General features: G+C 37.0%; 1 protein-coding gene across 1 annotated transcript in view; it reads left to right on the top strand.

Moving 5' to 3' along the window:
* PPP4R3A (protein phosphatase 4 regulatory subunit 3A) overlaps positions 1-19,234 on the top strand; it is a 45,579-nt gene that overhangs the window by 10,158 nt on the left and 16,187 nt on the right. The window contains exons 3-4 of the mRNA XM_063332536.1: positions 9,058-9,156; positions 11,612-12,229. Of these exons, the coding sequence (XP_063188606.1) occupies positions 9,058-9,156; positions 11,612-12,229 (717 nt within the window). The remainder of the gene's footprint in view (positions 1-9,057; positions 9,157-11,611; positions 12,230-19,234) is intronic.

The raw sequence follows: 19,234 nt of genomic DNA, 5'->3' as shown, positions 1-19,234 counted from the left end.
TGGTTGCATGGCTGCAGCTGTTTGTAGGGTTGTATGTTGAACCCAATGGGGAGAACCAGCCTGGGTTAAAAATACCCTTCCTTGGAAACAGTCCGTACTGAACAACTGGCAAGGCCAACGTAGGGTGGAGAATCAATTGCAGGGAGTAAAGAAGGACAAGACCAGGAAAAATGCTAAGCAAACTAACTCTTAGTTGTAATCCCAACTAGCTTGAGGTCATGGTTCTATGATACAGTAACTTGAGCTTTAGGACTCCTAAAATGACATTGAGTATTTCACAGCTCTACGGCATAAAGTGCTGATCTAGTGTAAACTTGCTTTGCTGCTTCAAATCTGTTCAAAGAGCATTGAGGAGTAAGCTTTGTATCAATAGGCTTTGTGCCAGATCAAACATGAAGCCTACTTAAAGTAGGCATAAAATTGTAAGATCAGTGCAAAGCACCACACGTGCCTGTCAGTGCAACAGCATTTCATATCTGTGCTCACTGCTGCTCTGGGTCAGACATATATTGTAATCTAGCACTGCACAAATCCGGTACTGGTGATCGTGAAAACATGGTTAGAGAAATAAAACAGACCTGTTAGAACAGCACTGTATGTCTTCTGTGCTGGAGAAGGAAAAGTGCCGTTCTTAAAGCTTTGGAGTGCTACATGGACAGAAATTTATATTTGCAGTTGGATTGTTCATACTGTTTAAATAAAGCAGTCTCTAATATAGATTAAATGTAGGGTTCTGCTCTGAGCCTTAGAAATACCTTTCTTGGTGTGTATATTAATCCTACTTTGTAGCACATTATCTTTCAGGTGAGGCTTACTTACCTTTTCCCTCAGTGACAGGCAAGTTCTGAGTTTAAACCTGATTCCATATGAGCTAAGCTTGGAGCTTAGCAGCTGAAAGGAAGAGTTGCTTCTTTCCAGCTCTGCTTGTAAAACTCTGAACTGCCTAAACTCACTAAACCAAAAGCAAATCAACTTGGTACTCCAAATCCCTCTTCAAAAACTGGTAACTCTCTATGTCAGTAGAAGTTTCAAGCCACCTTACAAGACGCGTTTGTGGAACTGTGGGATGGAAGAGTGAGTAAAATCTTTCCTTTTTAGCTGCAGAATGCCACTTAGGCCACCTCAGCTACTAGTGAAATTGCAGCCTTACTTAAGAGGACTTACTTTTGAGTTTGCCTGCAGTTATCAGCTGCACTCATAAAATTTCAAGAAAAATCTCCTAGAAACTTAAGACTTAAAACGTCAAAGTAACTTTCCAGTTTTATGGTCTTACCAGCCATTTATCTCCAAATTTTGTTGTGAGGGTGAAGCTCCATTCCATTTTAAAGGGGTAGGTAGCAGTGCATCTGTTTTCACTGTGACATAATTAGCATGTGGTGTGTGGGCACTGTGGAGTAAGTGGATGAGTTCTGACTTTTGTCTAGGCTGACGTGAGGCTTGTAAGAAGAAACAATCTTTTATTGGACCAACTGATATAATGTGTGGTTGGAAAGAAGGAGAGAGGTGTGAGAGAGAAGCTCTGGGGGAATCCATTGCTTTGGTTGCTTCAACAAGCCTAGATACCTTTGTGATAAATATTGAAGTTCTTCCACTGGTGAAAGAACCTTCTACCTATGCTGCACTGTTAGTGCCAGTGTGAAATAGATTCTCTTTAATTGTTGATATCACAAATGATGCAATATCAGGGTATACATTTGTATATTTTAATGATAACTGTCACAGCTGAGATCATTATTTGTCAAAGTAAGTGTGAAGACCTGACTGCAAGTTTGCCTTGTTGCCTCTGTTCTCTTGGTGTGTAAAACATCCATGGAAAGCAAAAAAAACAAAACCAAACAACCCAAAAAACCAAACCAAAACCAAAACAAACAGCAAAAGCTGTTTGTTCTGAACCTGAGCTTCAAGTAAAATTTTGTCAAATCATCTGCTTTCGATTTCTTGGGGTTTAGGATTGAAAGCAATGACTGCCCTTTATTGTGGACTGTGCATGCACATAAACGTTGATCTAATTGGTGGTAGGTACAACTAACTGCTTTTCCCTTTGGAGAGGAAGAATACTTGGCAGATCTTGAGACCTGCCCGGGGACTCATTTTTCATGCATCAGCACGATCCTGAGATACTTCAGTTTGCACAGTCTAGTCCCTGATCTTTTCAGATTTACCTGCCATCTAGAGCTTTGAAATAATTCCTTAAAGCACAAAACACATAGGCAGTCTTTTAACTATCTTTTCACTAGTCAGATAAATTAGATTAGTCTTTCTATCACAGTAAAGAGTCACTTTCTGCTGTGCATTCAAAAAGAAAGATACATCTATGTATCTGATTCTGTAACATAGAATTGCTACCACTGGCAGTTAGGTGCTCTGAGCTGTGTACTTCCTGGCAAACTCATCCTTATTTATACTAGGACTAGAAGAAAGGAATCCACATGAGGAAAACAAACTAGAAAGGAAACAACTTAAGAAACTAATGTCCTGTGGCTCCAAAAAAGGACTAATATTTTTTGTGTTAAGGTATTATTGGTAGGCAGAAGATTTATTCTGAAAAGCAAAATGTGCATCAGTTCCACCACTCAGTCTCCTGACTTGTAATCTTGTTCAGGGCTGTATGTTAAGTTTTATTGGTAGTGTTTTTTTAAAATGTTACAATAATGGTCCTATAAATTTGGTATGGAATATACTGGATTTAATTATGGGTAAGTAGCACACAGCTGGACCACACATAGAATATTTAGGTTTCCTCTTTTGTTGTTGATTGTTTTCTTAATATACTAGTAAAGGTAGAAGATATTTTAACTGTAATGTCTTGGTGAGGTCAGTTTACGCACTTTAATCCATGCTCTTTTTTTTTATGTTTGTTTGAGGTTTGTTGTTTGGTTTTTTTTGGAAGGTATTAAAATGACACAATTCCAGAATGCTAGTGATAGAGGTGCTGTTCTTAAACAAGTGATCCTTATTCAGCAAATGAATAATTGCACTACTATTTTAGGACAACACACTTCTTCCTATGCAATCTTAAAGGAGAAATAAATTCTATATACATAGCCTTTGTCTAGGAAGATTATACGGGACGGGTGTGGACTGGGGTATATACTTTTCAATATGCTTTCAATATACTTTGGCAATGCTTTAGCAATAGAACAGTAAAGACTTACATCCTCAACTTTTGATACATCTATGTACATCCTGTAACCCAGTGATGAAGTATGTATTACATCCGTTTTTGTGCCTGAAACAAGGAAAACTTGAGTTGCTTACAGCTTCCAGCTACAAAGTCTAATGCCTCTGCACTAGGAACTTCAGTGTCTCATGTTCTCTGCTTTTGCGGTCCCTTTTTCAGTTCCTCACAAGAATACAAAGCTTAAATTCATCCAAAGTGCCGTCTACTAACTGTGTAGCTCGAAGGTGGCTGTCCTTGAATGATGGAGAGCTGGGTTACGAACAATAAAGCTAAATTTTAAAAAGATCCAAAAAGCCACTGGCAGATTGCTCAGAAAAGATGAACATCCTGCCCTTGCTGTCGGGACAAGCGAGCCAACAGTGAAACTATTTCAATAAAATTTGTGCCTACTGTAGCTAAGATAGTAAGGAAAAGCGTCTGGTTTTGTGGGGTGAGGGGAGAAACAAGGGGAGTGCCTGCTTTTTTGGTGGTTTTGGGGTGGGTTGGTTCATCTGTTTTAAATGATCACTTGTTCCCTTATCCTCACGTGTGTTTTCCTGTGAAATCTAATTTTCCTGCTATTTCTGGGTATGGTCACTAAGCCAGTGAGTCGAGATTCTGTTATAGATCTAATAAACTGATATTATGCTGTGTGATTTATGGGAATGCAGCTATGAAATGGCTAACTGGAAAGTCGTATATGATAGTTGAATTTTCATAGATGTTAACAGAATACATTCTGCCAAAAGACTGGGTGTGCTTTTGGTATGTTAATCCCAGTTTTTGGGATAACTTGTTAGCACATCCAGATATCCAGGTTCTAGGTGAACACGTGCACAAACCCTACAGAATTGAAGCTTCATATTACGTCACTGGGGCACGTTTTTTTAGCCTGAAGATTCTGCTGCAGCCTACCACAATAACTATATATATTTAACTTTAAAAACCTGGACAGTGTCAGTAATTCATTTCATAAGCAGAAAGCTGCCTATGAAACTGTGCTTTTGATTGTAAACAATTAGCTAGTAAGATGCTGAAAGGTGACTCGGCACATCCAAGGAACTGTCTGTAACCGTGAACAATGTAGGGGCTTAGATAAGGAAGATGAGCGGTCAGGCAGCCTGAGAGGGGGAGAAACAACCTTCCTCTTGTAAACTTCCAGGGGGGCCCATGAAAGCCCCCTAGGCTTACATTGTTTGAGGGCTAATAGGAAGGGATTAATTTGCTTTTAAGACAGAATGCAAGAATTTATGAAAGACCCATCTAATTTAGGGGATCACAACTTCTTGGGAATAGCCTAAATCTCATGGGAATGTCAAGAGAATATTTTGGAGCTGCAGAGAAGACTAGTATTCTCCCTGGATGTGAACACCAGTGGGAGGGCACTGTCAAACAATAACAGTTTTCTTAATTTTATCACATTACAAAAGAAATCTTAAATCAATTTTACATCAGAATCAAATCCTAAGTACTAGTTGCTCTGAGATTCTTCTTTATGGAATCCCAGGGCTTGCTTTGGAGATTGTATGAATACTGTACAACACATCTGCTAATCAGCTTGCTGATAGTTAAATGAAACTGATTTAATGTCTAATAAAAGCATGACTTCTGGTGAGTGTTACGGCAAAAGTTTGAGAGTGATTGTGTGTATTCAACAACCTTTCTATTAAGGAAAGTAAGCCTTTCGGAAATCATTTCAAAAAGTGAGGAGAAATCATATGGTAGATACTAAGCCCTGTCCGTCTAAGTAAAATTGCCACTGCTTGCTTGTTTAAACTGTTGCAGTAGTATTTTTGAAAGCTAGCTTCCTAGGAATGAAGTGTGAAGTAAAGCTGTAGCACACAGTAGTGTTTCCTTGAAAACCTCTAACAAGAAATTGCTCCACGTGAGCATGATGCAGCTGACAGTGAGACAAGCAGCGGAGAAATGCCTGACTATATTCTGAAGAAATTTTGCCTCGGGCTGTATCTTTATAATGATAAGAGTGCAAAAAGTTAACCTCCATTGGTAGAAATTATAAATACCTCTATGGGAATATTAAATACCGAGATCTGCTAGAAAGAGGCCATGCTCAGGACTAAAATGAGAAATTCTTGACCGTATCGGAGCAGTCATAATGAACAATAATATGAAAGACAAATTTATATAAATGGTTTTAGGGAGACAGCAGATTTTGTATGGGCTAAGGTGGTGACGACACATCCAACTGGCACTATTGGCAACGTGGGTTTTTTTCGAAGCAGCAAATGATTTTCAAACTCTGAATAAGATTGCAAACTCTACATAAGTAGTTTCCTGAATATCATCCTATTTAAAAAAGATCTTGCCAAGAACTCTCATGCATCTTGCATAATGTGAGGAGCTGGAATGCTGGGATTCTTGCAGAGCACTCAGTATAATAAGCCTTCAATGATAAAACATTTGTCCACTTTTCTGACTCAGTTCACACAACGTAGGTGTGATTTAATACTGCAGTTTCACATTTTAACAGTGTTTAATGACAAGCTAGACAAGAACAAATTTTACATGTTTGTTTTAGTCATCCCATCCAGTTTCTTGTCTGGAGGCTAACATTTTGTATGTAATGCAAAAAAAGGATATGTTTTTGATCAAACTGAGCCAGAACTGCTTTTATGAATCATATAAGATTGAAGATTTTATGCTCATAGAGGGGTAATGTGCAAGCCTCATCTCCTTATCTCTCTAACCAGTAGCTACTGTTATTAAGCATTTTTATTCACACTCCAGTTTTCTCCTGGAATGATGGAGGCAGTCTTAAGAAATTTGAATTGCTTTTTGGAGTTGCAAAAGTAATGTTTGGCATTTGGAAGCAACAGATAGTCCTGTTCCATAGCTGAGAGATCCAGAGTATTTAGTGGATTCCAATTACACTGAGGAGATTTCAGATCAAACGCACAGAAGAAGTCCTTTAAATATAACAAGCAGAAACTAGACTTCTATTCATGTTTTTTTTTATCTTTTAAGTACATCTAGAATTTCCTTCAGTCACTTCTCCCTACATGTATTAAGTCTTCTACTGCTCTTTTTGATGATTATAAGCTTTGTAGGATTAAGAAAATGAAATTACATTAATAACTGTCTGCATTTAACAGTGAATTTAAACTTTGACTGAACTGTGTATTGTGCAGCAGAGTAAAGTGCCTTTCTCACTTTGTTTCATGTTCTCTTTTTAAAAGCTCTCTGAGGCAAGGAAGGATGTAAAAAAAAATACTCTCTTAGTAAAGATCCAGAGGGTAGCAATTAATAGATTTCTGCTGAGGCACTGACATTAATCTATAGTACGAAATCCTTGTGTGGTAAGACAACAGACAAATAATGATTTGAAATTGTTAATATTGGCAATTGGAAAATACTTTTCTAATATTAATAAACTAAACTTGGATATTATTGTTCTGCTGCTTAAATAATTTTTCATCATTTTTTTGTTTTGTTTTCCAAAGAAGAAACAATTAAAAAAAAAGTCAAATGTGTAGAGTCTGAACTTCCATGTACAATAGCAGATGATCTTGTTTAACAAGAACAATTGCTGTGCTATTGCCAAATACACTTCTGTACATCTGTAACTGTAGTTTTCAAAAGCAGCTTTACCTTTGTGTCTTCCCTTTCACTTTTCTCTTGCCTATGGGTTGGAACAAGATGATCTTTAAGGTCCCTTCCAACGCAAACCATTCTGTGATTATTCCTTCCATCCCTCCTCTCCCCAGATGAAAAAGACAGACCAACCTGTCTTGGTCTAGTGCTGGATTTTATTCAGAGACTTACAGCTTTTGTTTGTTCTACTTACCCCAGTTAATGTAAATAACACTGTCCTTTTTTGTGTTCTTTTAGTCATTTCTCTATTTGTTAGTCATGTTCTTTATAGAGAAGAAAATATGTTTTGATCTTTTGGAAATGGCTTGCTTAGAAATCTAATCACTTTCACTTAAATTGAAATGTAATTAGGTGGGAACGTTGCAAGTTCTGCTAGGATCTACATAAGATTTAGTGTTAGGGTTTGGTTTTTTTAAATGAAAGAAGTGCTACTTAGTGGGAAGCTGGTGAGTCAGTGGCATTGAAAATTGCTGCAGTATAAATACTAATTGCAGAGATTAGTGTATTAGGTTTTGAACCTGATACACACAGTGAATACTGCAGTGAGGTACATACTGTGTGTAAAAGATGGTTTAAATTTTTTTTTTCTTTTTGACCTTCCCATTCTAAATTTTTGTAAACTTTTATTTTTCTTAGCCTACAGGAGTCAGCTGTACTTGGTGCTGTCAATCTGTTAGTACCAGAGTATTTGCACCATGACCTGTCTTGTAGAGAATAAACTATTAATTGTGACTTTCTTCTTCCTTTTGTATTTTGGAGGTGGTCTTCCTAAATCCCTTTCTTCTGTGTACCACCTCTTCCTCAACCCTTTGGAAAAGGAAAAGGTAAACTGTTTGCCATTTGCAAGGTAAAGCCATTAGTGCCTCTGAAGCATTATAGCTGCTCTGGTAATGGCAAATTGATCATTTTGTATTGTTTGACTGAAACCTAATGGAGCTAGCCAATCGTGCTATTTAGATTATAGTTTAGTTTAAGGAGTTCTCTAGTAAGGGCATATCAAAATCTAAATGTAATATTTCTCTTTATCCTCAGTGTTCACTTTAATATTTGAAATAAATTAAGCCTAATTCATAAACTGTCTTAAACTTTATAAATGTCTGGCAACTTACAGTGTTTTTGCAAATATTTAAAATGAATTCCTTTAGGAGTAATCACTGTAATGAAGTCTATATTTAATGTAGAAAAAATACTCTATTTTATGGTTCTCCTTGAAATACAAGTAGAAAAATTATCATGTCTCTTGTCTTGTGAGTAAATGCATGTTTTAGCGCTTAACTGAAATAATGCAGTTTCATGGGGCTGTATGTATTTAATGTGGCTGTATTTCAGCTAGCTGCTATAGGAAGACAAGACTTAAAATAACACGTGATTAATGTGTAAATAATGCAATTATATTTTCTTCTCTTTTTTTTTTTCATTCTCACAGTTAGTTAGCAGACTGTCTGTAAACTACTGCATCAAATACCTTATCAGTGTGCGATATTGCTGTTTGCAGCATCAGCTTTCACTTCCGTATATTGTTTTTGTGTGCAATATGAGGGCTCTGATAAACCTCTTGAACTATTCTAGTAAGTAGATGAGAGCTTAAATGTCTGGGTAGTAAACATAGCTGAGCATGATTTCAACTAACTTCTAGAAATCTGAGGCAAAACGTCCTTTTCCAATTGTAGTTTGGAAGGAGTAAAAAGTGTGTGTGTGGTTCAGTGTAATAGTTACGCGTGCTCTTAGGCAGATATCTGTGTGCATATTCGAGTTTCTGTTCTTGTTTAAAGATCGTAGGCTGCTTGGGGCAGCTCTTCTGTGCGTTAGTACAGTGTCTTCTGGGGCCTATAAAAAATGAAAAAAGTGATTGTGACTTTTATCCTACAAAATCTGCGCAGTTTTATCTGGTCCAACTGAAACATTAAAAAAACCAAACAAACAAAACCAAAACCTGTTGCTTTTGTTACCGTATTTTATCAGAGGATGCATTGAGGTAGAAGTACATATTCTCGATCAACCTTTTTGAGATTTACAACATTATGGTCACATGAATTAAAAACTAAAACTTTCAGTATCTTTCTGGAACTTCCTTATTCTGATTTATGCAGAAATGTTTTTAATCCTAAGGATCTTAGAATGTATAAAAATCTTACAAAGTGTGATGATTACGTTTGTGTTCTAATACTGTCCCGTCATAATTAGGTGTCAAGCTGGTTTTATTTTAAAATTTTACTCTTTAAAAACTATTCATCTTTGTAAAATCTGAAATATGTTGCCTGAAAATACTCTTCCTCTCTTTAAAGGATACCTTGATTGTGTGGTCTGAAGCTGAAAATTATGATTTGGCACTTAGCTTTCAAGAAAAAGCAGGATGTGATGAAATATGGGAAAAAATATGTCAGGTAAGTTTGATAAATGTAAGATTGAGACAACCTATATCATCTTAATGTATGTGTTCAAAATTTTTAGACTGTTCTAAGAGGTGAATTTGAACACAGTTGGTAGAAAGTAAAAACTATCATCTTAGCCACTTTCCCCAAATTTTGCGTTTTTGAGTTTGGAAGCTCTCCTTCCTCCAGAAATTTGATGTGAACTTAAACCATGTTTGGGGTATTTTTTTTTGAACATTTTCAGGTCTTCTTGCTTTACGTAACTTTTTAGCTCTATTATCGCCCAAGGAAATTCAGCTCAGAATGAGCACTTAAAATGCTTCATAACAATTAATTTCATAAAAAACTTTTTCCAGGTTGGCCAGAAAGGAAAAGATTACCTGTCCAAATTTTAATTATTGAGAGAAGAATGTATGTGAGCTCTGAGTGAATTTTATAATGTATTTCTCCTGGATTTAACCGCATCTTATTCACATTTCTCTTTCTACATTTCTCATTCTTCTCTTTCTCTTATCATTCTTCTGTTTCAGGTGAGGGGAATGTTGAATTTCTCAACAGAAACTTTTTTCCATGTAAATGTGACATTATCCTTCTGTTGACTGTTAGGGTATGAAAGATTTATCTGATAGTTGAAGTAGGAGATACGTCTATCCCTGTGTTATCACCTTAAAGCTATAATTCTTACAGTTTAAAGATATCAAACCATTTATATGGAGCATGTATGTATTTCAATATGTGCTAATTAACTCTTTTATGTTCTACCACTACAACCAGACAACTATATGTCACTGTTATCAGTATTGTTTCTAGGTAACATTTGGTCGGGTATTAACTATCGACCAGTACCTGACAGAGTTTAGTCAATATATTCACTGATGTTAGTTCAGTTTGTCAGTTCTTGTTTAGGTTTTTTCTTCCATTCCAAGTATTACAACAATTTCTTAATTTCTGTGTTATATTAGGTGGGATCTCTCTAAAGTTGTGTAATTCTCTCTCTGTACACTGTCTCTTTCTGTTCTTAACAAGCATCTAGCTCTCTCCACTCTGTCTTTTGGAGTTTGTTCTCACTGATTTCAGAAATAAAGCAAAACAAATCTGGTTTCATAATGGCATGTGTATAGATCATTCCTTTTTTTAGGAATGAGTCTTTTCAACAGTTTACCACTTATGTAAATAAGTACAGAAACTTATGTAAATAAGTACAGAAACATTTCCAGGAACTTTGGCAATCAAAGGACCAAAAGTTGGGGAGGAGGAACAAAATGGGGGAAAGGGGAAATTGTGTTCTTGGGAAACACCCAGATAAGAAGCCCAGTTTCCTCAGCCTCATGTAAAGACCTAGTATTTTTGTAAGAAACTAGTGTCTTTATATCCTGTTTTGAGGCCATGCAGTTGTATTTGTGTCTAGTGTACTTTAAAGATCTTAAGCTTCCTCAGTCATTAAAGCTTCTTCTAAAAGGAAAACTTTGATACCACTTACACTGGAAATGGTTGCTGATATATAAGCAGAACAGTATGTGGGTTTTCGCAGCATTCTGGATTTTATACAGCAAGTATATGCTTGCTGTTATCCCTGATGAATTATTTCTCCCAATTTTTTTTTGCTGATTTTCCGGATTAAAAGCAACAGTACCTTATACCGTTCTACACTGCAGTGCCTTTCTGGATTTGACACATCAGACTCCAAGCAGATACTACAATTAAGATGTCATTAAAGCTGAAACACTCTGGTGCCCAGGCATCTGTCTCTGTTTTTTTTCACTAATTCATACTTTCCACAGTTTCCTCGTTTGTATCCCTAGAGAGATTTGCAGGTCCTGTGCCTTGTTTTTCTGACAGCTCCATATTGCCACTACTCTCTTGTCAACATTTGTTTGGGGTTTTCTGTTCTTAAGAGGGGATTCTGTGGCTCTGTTGAGCATTTAGAAAGTGCACAGTAACAGATTTTGACTTGCAGCTTTCCAGAACTGAAAACAACAATTAAATTGACAAGACTGGCCTCTCTCCTCTGTTTGAGGTAGCAGAAGCTTTGAAAAGCACCAAGAGCAGTTAAATAGCCTATAGATAAAAGTTTAAAGCTATCACTGCAATAGTATAATACTGGCTTGCATCTGAAAATCTGTCTGCAGAGAATAAAGACTGGAAACAAATAGCTTAGTTCAGTAGTCTATTAAAAAGTTGTTGTCCATACTAGTAATTATGAATTTCCTTTTTTAGTTAAAGTACTCAGAAAATGTATCTAAATATCTACAGTAGAAATAATTTTGTAAATTTCTTGTTTGAAGAAGTCTTTTCATTATATCTTATTTTGCAAACCAGCTGTACTCAATGTCAAACTTAACATCTGCCCTTCTGTTTTCACCATACAAAGAAAAAGTGTGGGGTATTTCGAATGGTATTTTTAAAAAAACATTCAAGTAGCAGTAAACATTAAACTCCACTTTTTTGAACACATCTTATTTCATAGGTTCAAGGCAAAGACCCTTCTGTCGATATTACTCAGGACCTTGTTGATGAATCTGAGGAAGAACGTTTTGATGATATGTCATCACCAGGTCTAGAATTGCCATCTTGTGAATTAAGTCGACTAGAAGAAATTGCAGAACTTGTGGCATCTTCACTGCCTTCACCATTGCGTCGTGAAAAACTCGCACTAGCACTGGAAAACGAGGGCTATATTAAGAAGCTCTTAGAAATTTTTCATGTGTGCGAAGACTTGGAGAACATTGAAGGACTACACCACTTATATGAAATTATCAAGGGAATTTTCCTTTTGAACAGAACTGCACTTTTTGAAGTCATGTTTTCTGAGGAATGTATAATGGACGTAATTGGATGCCTAGAATATGATCCGTCGTTATCACAGTCACGGAAACACAGGGAATTTCTGACTAAAACAGCAAAATTTAAAGAGGTGATTCCTATATCTGATCCAGAGCTGAAGCAAAAAATACATCAGACATACAGAGTACAGTATATTCAAGATATGGTCCTACCCACTCCCTCAGTTTTTGAGGAAAATATGCTATCAACACTTCATTCTTTCATCTTTTTTAATAAAGTGGAAATAGTTGGTATGTTACAGGTAAGTTTCAGAATTTCACAGTCTATTTGCGCTTGGGCAGAGAAGTTGGATAATTTTTCTTGGAAAGATTGAGGTGCTTCGGTGGAACCTTCACTTCTGTGATTCTGAAAGTCGTTTTGAAGTATGACATAAAAGGCATTTGTTCTTAAATTTCAGATTTTGGACTAGATTCTCTGTAACTGATTTAAATGGAGGAAACATATGTACAATCCTGAATGAAGTTTGGTTAGTGCTGTTTGCATTTTGTGCTGTTTGCATTTTGAAGGGTTGGTTTTGTTAGGGTTGGTTTTTTTCTGTATTTTGGGACTTTTAGGCACTACAGTTAAGGGTAATTTTTGTCATGTTACCATGACAAAAAAAATTCAAATTACTTCACCAGAATTTCACAAATATAATTACATACCAGGATATAAATGTTTCTAATTTTGAAGTAAATTAAATTAGTTGTTTGGAAACTACAGGTTCAGAACATAACATTGCCCTAGGTGCTGGAATGTTTTCTTAGTTTGTCTTATAAGTCCCTAAGTAATACTGCTTGGAATTACCAATTTTGCATGATGTATGTCTTACTTCAAATGTAAAGAGATTATACGTGGCTTTAGATGTCTTAAGTGTTCTGCGCCAACCAATGAACTTCCTGAACTGTGTAGAAATAGATGGCACACCTCTGTGATGGGAGCTTCCTAGACCTTTCAGCTAACTCAGGAAAGTGTTACAGCACACGTATTTTGGTTTGGAGAAGTTAATTACCATTATCTTAATTCTCCTGACATTTAATAAATGAATAGCCAGTGTTGTAGGGGCTGTCTGATCTGGAGAAATGGACAGAGTGCTAAATGCTACTGGTCACCTTAATCGTATTTATCTTCAGTTGAATCTCAGAGTGTACCCTGTTTAATTTCATGGAAAATACAGCAAAGTAGAGTGAAAATTCCTTTTGCAAGTTCATATGGCAAATCACTGTCAAAACCAGGCCTCCCGACTTTTCATCCACCACACTCAGTTGATCAGAATACTGCTATTATTTAATCCACCATCTTGGAGCTTTAATCACATGGCATATTTGATAAGCAGCCAGATGTGCCAGGTCTGGCAGCTGAGGTGTGTGCCCTGTGGGCAGACTATCATTTACTGGAGCAGCCCCCGGGGCCTGGTGGAGCACCTGGGGCATCTCCAGTAGTACTAGACCCCAGCTTAGGCCCAGCAGAACCAAACTCTTCATGTCTGTACGTATGTCACAAAGTCAAAAATGTGTATCTGAAGCAGTCAGGAGGCCTTAATCATTTTGGAGTGGCCAGTTTGAGAAAGCTTACACGCCTGACTGAGAGAGAGTGCTGAAAAAGATTCAGTTAAGGTGTCTCAACTTGAGTATCCCAGTAGGTCTCTGAAATACCTTGACCTCTTTGCAAGGGTTGCTAAAAGCAAAGTCCTGAGGATGTTACATTTTCACTTGAGGAGGAGGAGGGGAAGAAATATTAAAGAGTCTTGGTGTCAGTGGATGATTCTGAAAGGGATCTTGAACTTTAGAAAGGAAACTGGGCAAGGAAAAAGGGAACCTGATCCTGCAAAATCATTAAGGGCGTGTTTGCCAGAAATCCTGAAGTAACTTGAGTGAGGACTTGTGGTTGATTAGTTTGCTTTTTGCTGTCTCTTACAACGTGGATTAGATTAATAGATGTAGGGTGAGCTTGGGTTACAGTATTAAGGTTTAGTGGTGCTGTGAAACTCGTTAGTTGCAATTTACAGTTGAAATAGAGGCTCAGATCTGATCTTGAATTGTTCTGTCACAGCAGGTTTCCAAACCTTATCTTCACTTCTGTGTTGCTGTCTATGGTTGAGAATAAGGTATGCTCCCTGTGCAGCGGAGCCAGAAGAATTAGCATTGCGTAACTTTGAAAGTTAGATAAATATTTCAAATTGTTGTAGTGCTTTCTACAGCTTAGAGGAGCCAAGAGTGGTAGCGCGTAAGGAAGAAGATACAGCCTGTGCGATATTGCATTTCCCAGTCCTTTCACAGTACGGCTCTATAGCATTGAGGGGGAACTCCCTGAGTTTTAAAATAAGTTTATAAATAAGAAACTTTTGGAAATTGTTTGACATTGATCATCAGTTCTTGGTTTTGAGGGAATTAAAAGAGGCTGTCAAAATTGCATGATAGTTGCATTTCTAAGAGATTAAAAGGCTTGCTTGATCGATTGATTTTTTAAGTTCTCACAGTGTAGCTCTAAACCAAGGTTTAAACTGCCATTTATTTTATTTACTTGGCATTTATTTATTCTCTTATTTACAGAGCAATATGGCAGGTTGCACTTCTCTGTAATCTCTGCCCCCTAAAGTTTCATTCACCCCTTTCCTTTCTCCACACCCCATTCCCTCAGTCCATGTATAAAATGTATGATACAGTTCTAATTTATTTAAGCAGAATAAATAATGTTCTGAGAACAAAATTAAAAGACTCTTTTGTTGCTTTCACTTCTGTACCTAATTCTTAGAGGTCTTCTTCCGTTAGTGTCTGGTTTAACGTGCATTTCTGTAGCTGGGTACATCACAATACTTTGGTGGGAGAGTGTGTGTTATTTCATGAAAGATTTAAAGTTGTCTGTAATTGGAATTCCTGGCATTCACTGTTGTAGATCTTAAGAGATCCTGGTGCTAACTAACCTTACGTGTGTATTTAAGAAGCTGTTCCTCTTGTAAGTAATTATTAATTGGAGAGTTTCTGTGATGCTTCATGGTAGTTTATTGGGAGCCACAAATGAGTTTCAACTTAGTTGGCACATAGTACAGGTTGTTAATGCTCCTGCTGTTGACTTTAGGTTGTCTCTGTTGGACCACTGAAGATGTGACAAAAGAGCAGTCTTTTTAGGAAATTTTACTTCTCAGATTAAAAGTAAACTCCCTGAGCAGCTGGTATCCTGTGACATACTGCAATTATTGCGTGTACAACTGGGTTGTTTTATATTCTGTTCTGTTCTCTTTCACTGGCTGGGAAGGAAAGGAGAAGAAAAGCTGTTAACTCCACCGTCAAAAAAAGATGAGCTCTAAAGAGCCCTTTTCATGTCAGACTCTCTATTAACTAAAGTGGCACTTTGCAGTACTTACATCTCAGATTGACTCAGCCATACCTTTATAGAAAAGTGACTAGAAATTTGTACAAGACCGTGCAAATTGTGCCTTACTCAAAGTTATCACTTGTCGTATTTAAGGTATTTGGTGTCAAGATAGGGCATTTAAGGTCATTAAAGGTCACTGACATTTAAGGGCTGTTTTTCAATTATAACTAATGAATTCTGTAAATAAAAATATGCTGTTTCTTAAGAATTCTGGCTTTTTTAGGTGAGGTTTTAGATGTCTTTTTTTTTAAAAAAAAAAGATACAAATTTTGTAGTCATGGAAGATACCTTCTTCTATTATTTTGTTTTCTTTGATAGATAAATAACGATTGCCCGTTCTGTGGTAAAACCAAAAATACAGAATGGGTTGTCACCTTTGTCACGTAAGATTATGAACTGTATTCCTTCCTCCTTCGTCATTACGGTTAGCTTTCCCATAATCTTTAAAAAAATGCTTACACCGATGGGCTTTTCTGAGATATGGAGGTTAGTTTATTTGTGATTTAATTGTCTAAGATCTGTCATTTTAAGTAACTACGTCAAGATCTTACTAAACGAAATACTGTTGGTCATGATGGATAGTAAACCCATGATACCAGTATTTCCAGTCTACAGAATTAACTACTGTGGAAACCCACTCACTTACAGGTTTTGTGATTCGCTGTACATAAGGTACGAAAGAGGTATATAACATTTTTTTCCAATTTCAGCCCCTCCTAATATGCTCTTACTGCTTGGGGTCCAGCCTGTTCTAGTCTTGAGATGTCATAGCCACCAAGAAACCTTGCTGAAACACGGAGTTCGCCAAGTTTTGACGGTGGGGGTGGGACAGGTAAGTGGTGTTTCTTACTTTATATGACGCTCTTTTGCAATTTAAAAAATATATACTAATGTTCACACTGGAGGCCACCAGTTCTTTCCCTTTGTATTATTAACTAGTTCTTAAAAAACAAAAACTTGCAAAACTGCGCCATAGAGTGAGCAAACACTGTTTCCTTCCCTTCCCTCCCCCCTTTCTCATTGGCGTGTTCTTTCTGCCAGCAAGATCCTGGGGTGTTTTTATCTTCCAGAATACAGAACATTGTTAGGATTACTTTAGAGTATATGTATTTAGACTTCAGAGTCTTTTATTTTCAGGAAAGTGGGGAGTGAAAGGGGAAAATTGGAGATATGTTAAAATAATGTATGTGCCTGGTAGAGCAGTGATCACATGGCATTACTGTCCTGGTAAATCAGCTTTTTTAAATACAGGAATCATATTACTGATAGTCCCTATCTCCCCTTTTAATAAGTAAAAAATTGTAGGCATTTAGGTACATCTGTACATTTTACTAGATTTATATGTAACAGTAGGCTGTTTTTAATTTTGAAAGTGGCTTTACAGGTAGTTACTTATTCTTAACAGAACCCCGCGGATGTGAATGTAATTATCTGTAGTTGTTTTAGAGGAAGAATTGTGTCAGTGCATGTTGGCAGTTTTGCCCAAATGTATTAGGATTGGAACATCTCCTGCCAGTCTGCTATTTTGCGGTAGCTGGCTCAGGAATAACTCTGGAGATTTACTTTCAGCAAAATTTACGTTGCAATAAAGTGTAAAAGGATGGCTTTTTCTGGGGGGAATGACTTAGTGAAAGAGGTTTGCAGGTGGTGCATGCTCATGATTGCTGAGATTAACTTCTTCATTGTAGAAAATGGTTTTCAATGTGTACAGAAACTCCAAATGTGATTAGCTGGATCCTGCTGCTGTTTCAGCCTGTTGTCTCAAGTGGAAATAGCTTCTTGATAGTGACTGAAGGCATGTGTGGGAAGGCAGCCTGAGATAAAGGAGACTGAAACATTTTGAACTATGAAATCTGCTGCGGTAGCAGGAAGGAATGTACGTTTGAACCTGTGGTTCTCTGTTTGCTAGTAATATTTTATGAAGAAGCTTTCACTTTCTGGGCTGAAATATTTCTGCCTAAAATGAATATGGAGGTGGAAAAGAGGGTGGAAAGTATACTCTTTTCCAGCTCTGGTGTCATTGAGTTTCTTGGATTTTTTTTTTGAGAAAGGGATGTTTTTCGTCATTTATCTGTAATCACAGAGATGAATTATCTGATAACTGGAAATGAATTATATTTGAGAGGCCTGCTTTTGAAGAATGCTTTTTAAAGTGCCTTTTGGGAGGAGGACTGCTTTAAAAGTAGAATCACAAATGTAAATAATGTCTGTTTTTGTGATCCTACTTTGTGGGTTTTCTTGTTTTTGAAGTCATAAATGATTAAGGAGAACTTTGAAAGGTATTAAATCCTAGGAGCATCTACTTAGATCTTGCAAAGCATAAATGAATATACTTAGTTTTTGGTATATGCATAGTTTAAGTATTGCATATTTGATAATTTCTCTGCATGGGGAAAATAGCTAGATTGTGCAATTGCCCTGGAAACGATTGTTTGCAGTTTTGTTTTCTTGGAAAACAGTTGTGACCTTCACAGCTTGTAAGATACATCCATATGAGTTTTGATACTTGTTTGCACAAAGAGGCCAGATACTGCAAAGAATTATGCATTTGTACTGTGTTCATTTCACAGACATATTTTGGGGGATTTTTACAAGTTGGAAAAAAAAAAACCCTGGAAAACGTTTAAGCTTGTGTAATTCTAGCATTCGGTGTTGGTGCTTTGTGACTTCTAAAATATGTGAACTCTGCTCTCAGACTGTGCATTTCCATAGATCCTGGTGGTGGTGTTCAGGAATGTATCTTTAGATGTGCTGCCCTTGTCAGCAATTTTACAGCTTGAGAGAGAGAATCTTGTATTTAGAATGTTCATTACAATTACAATTTTTCTATAAATGTGAGAGGGTTGGGGGTTTTTCGCATCAGTAACAACCTGTTTACCTTTCATTAACCATCTGGAATGAGGTAGCACCTAAGTGCATTTCAGGGCTAAGACATAAGAAAGAAGTTAGTAATAGGTTGTTTTTATTTTCTTGGAATAACTGCCATTTGTGGCATATTATCCATGTAAGGGTGGGCTGTTTTGAATCACTCAGATCTGTCTTAATCTACCTGATTTTAAATAGATCATGGCTGTTCTGAGGCCTAGAGATTCCAGATAATCCTATTAATTTAAAAATACTATGTATTTAATGTACCTTGGGAGAGGAAATAGTGTGGTAAGGGTTTCAATACTACATTTAGTACAGGATTGTAAAATACTGTATTATAGTATGTATGTCAAAGGTTGAAAAATGGTTACATACTGAACTTCTGCAAATTCTTCCTGAAAGGCGAAGTGTCAGCACTGAAGTCTTCATCACTTGCCAGTGTTCGGAAGTCCCCTCTATGAGTCCCAGATGTTTGCAAGCCCAGTAAGAGGGTGAGAGGGTTGGCTTCTGCTGCGGGTGGCCACGTCTTGAGCCAGGCAGGGATGTGGCAGGATCCGGTGAGAGCTCTGTGCTGGGGTCTCCCACGCCTTCCCCTGCCTGCCCAGATTGGCAAAAAATTGGTACTTTGGGTAATATTGTGTACCTTTTTTATGCAGAAGTACACTAATCATGGATCTGACATATTTAAATGCTGAAATTTTCATTCTTTTTTCCCAGTGGTCATTCTGAGATATTTCTGTGATACTGACTTTTGCTTACTGTCAGGTATTACAAAGGAGGTGAAAAGTTCGTTACACGGTGAGAATGGAAACAGGGATTACACTGTCCAGCTGGGGATAAGCGTGCATCTTCTCAGTGCTTTTGATATATGAGATTAGTTTTACATCTTGATCAAAATAGCAAAAAGAGAAATCAAAGCAAACTACTTAGACTTTTCTTAAATGCACCACTAATCATGGCGAATAACGAGCATGTTCTTCATGGCGGATAACGAGCATGTTCTTCAAAAGAACTGGGTTTTATG

The sequence above is a fragment of the Chroicocephalus ridibundus genome, chromosome 4 (genome assembly GCF_963924245.1).
Source record: "Chroicocephalus ridibundus chromosome 4, bChrRid1.1, whole genome shotgun sequence".
Classification (NCBI taxonomy): Eukaryota; Metazoa; Chordata; class Aves; order Charadriiformes; family Laridae; genus Chroicocephalus; species Chroicocephalus ridibundus.
Note: the sequence above shows the minus strand (reverse complement) of the source record. Positions and strands in the feature narration are given on the sequence as shown.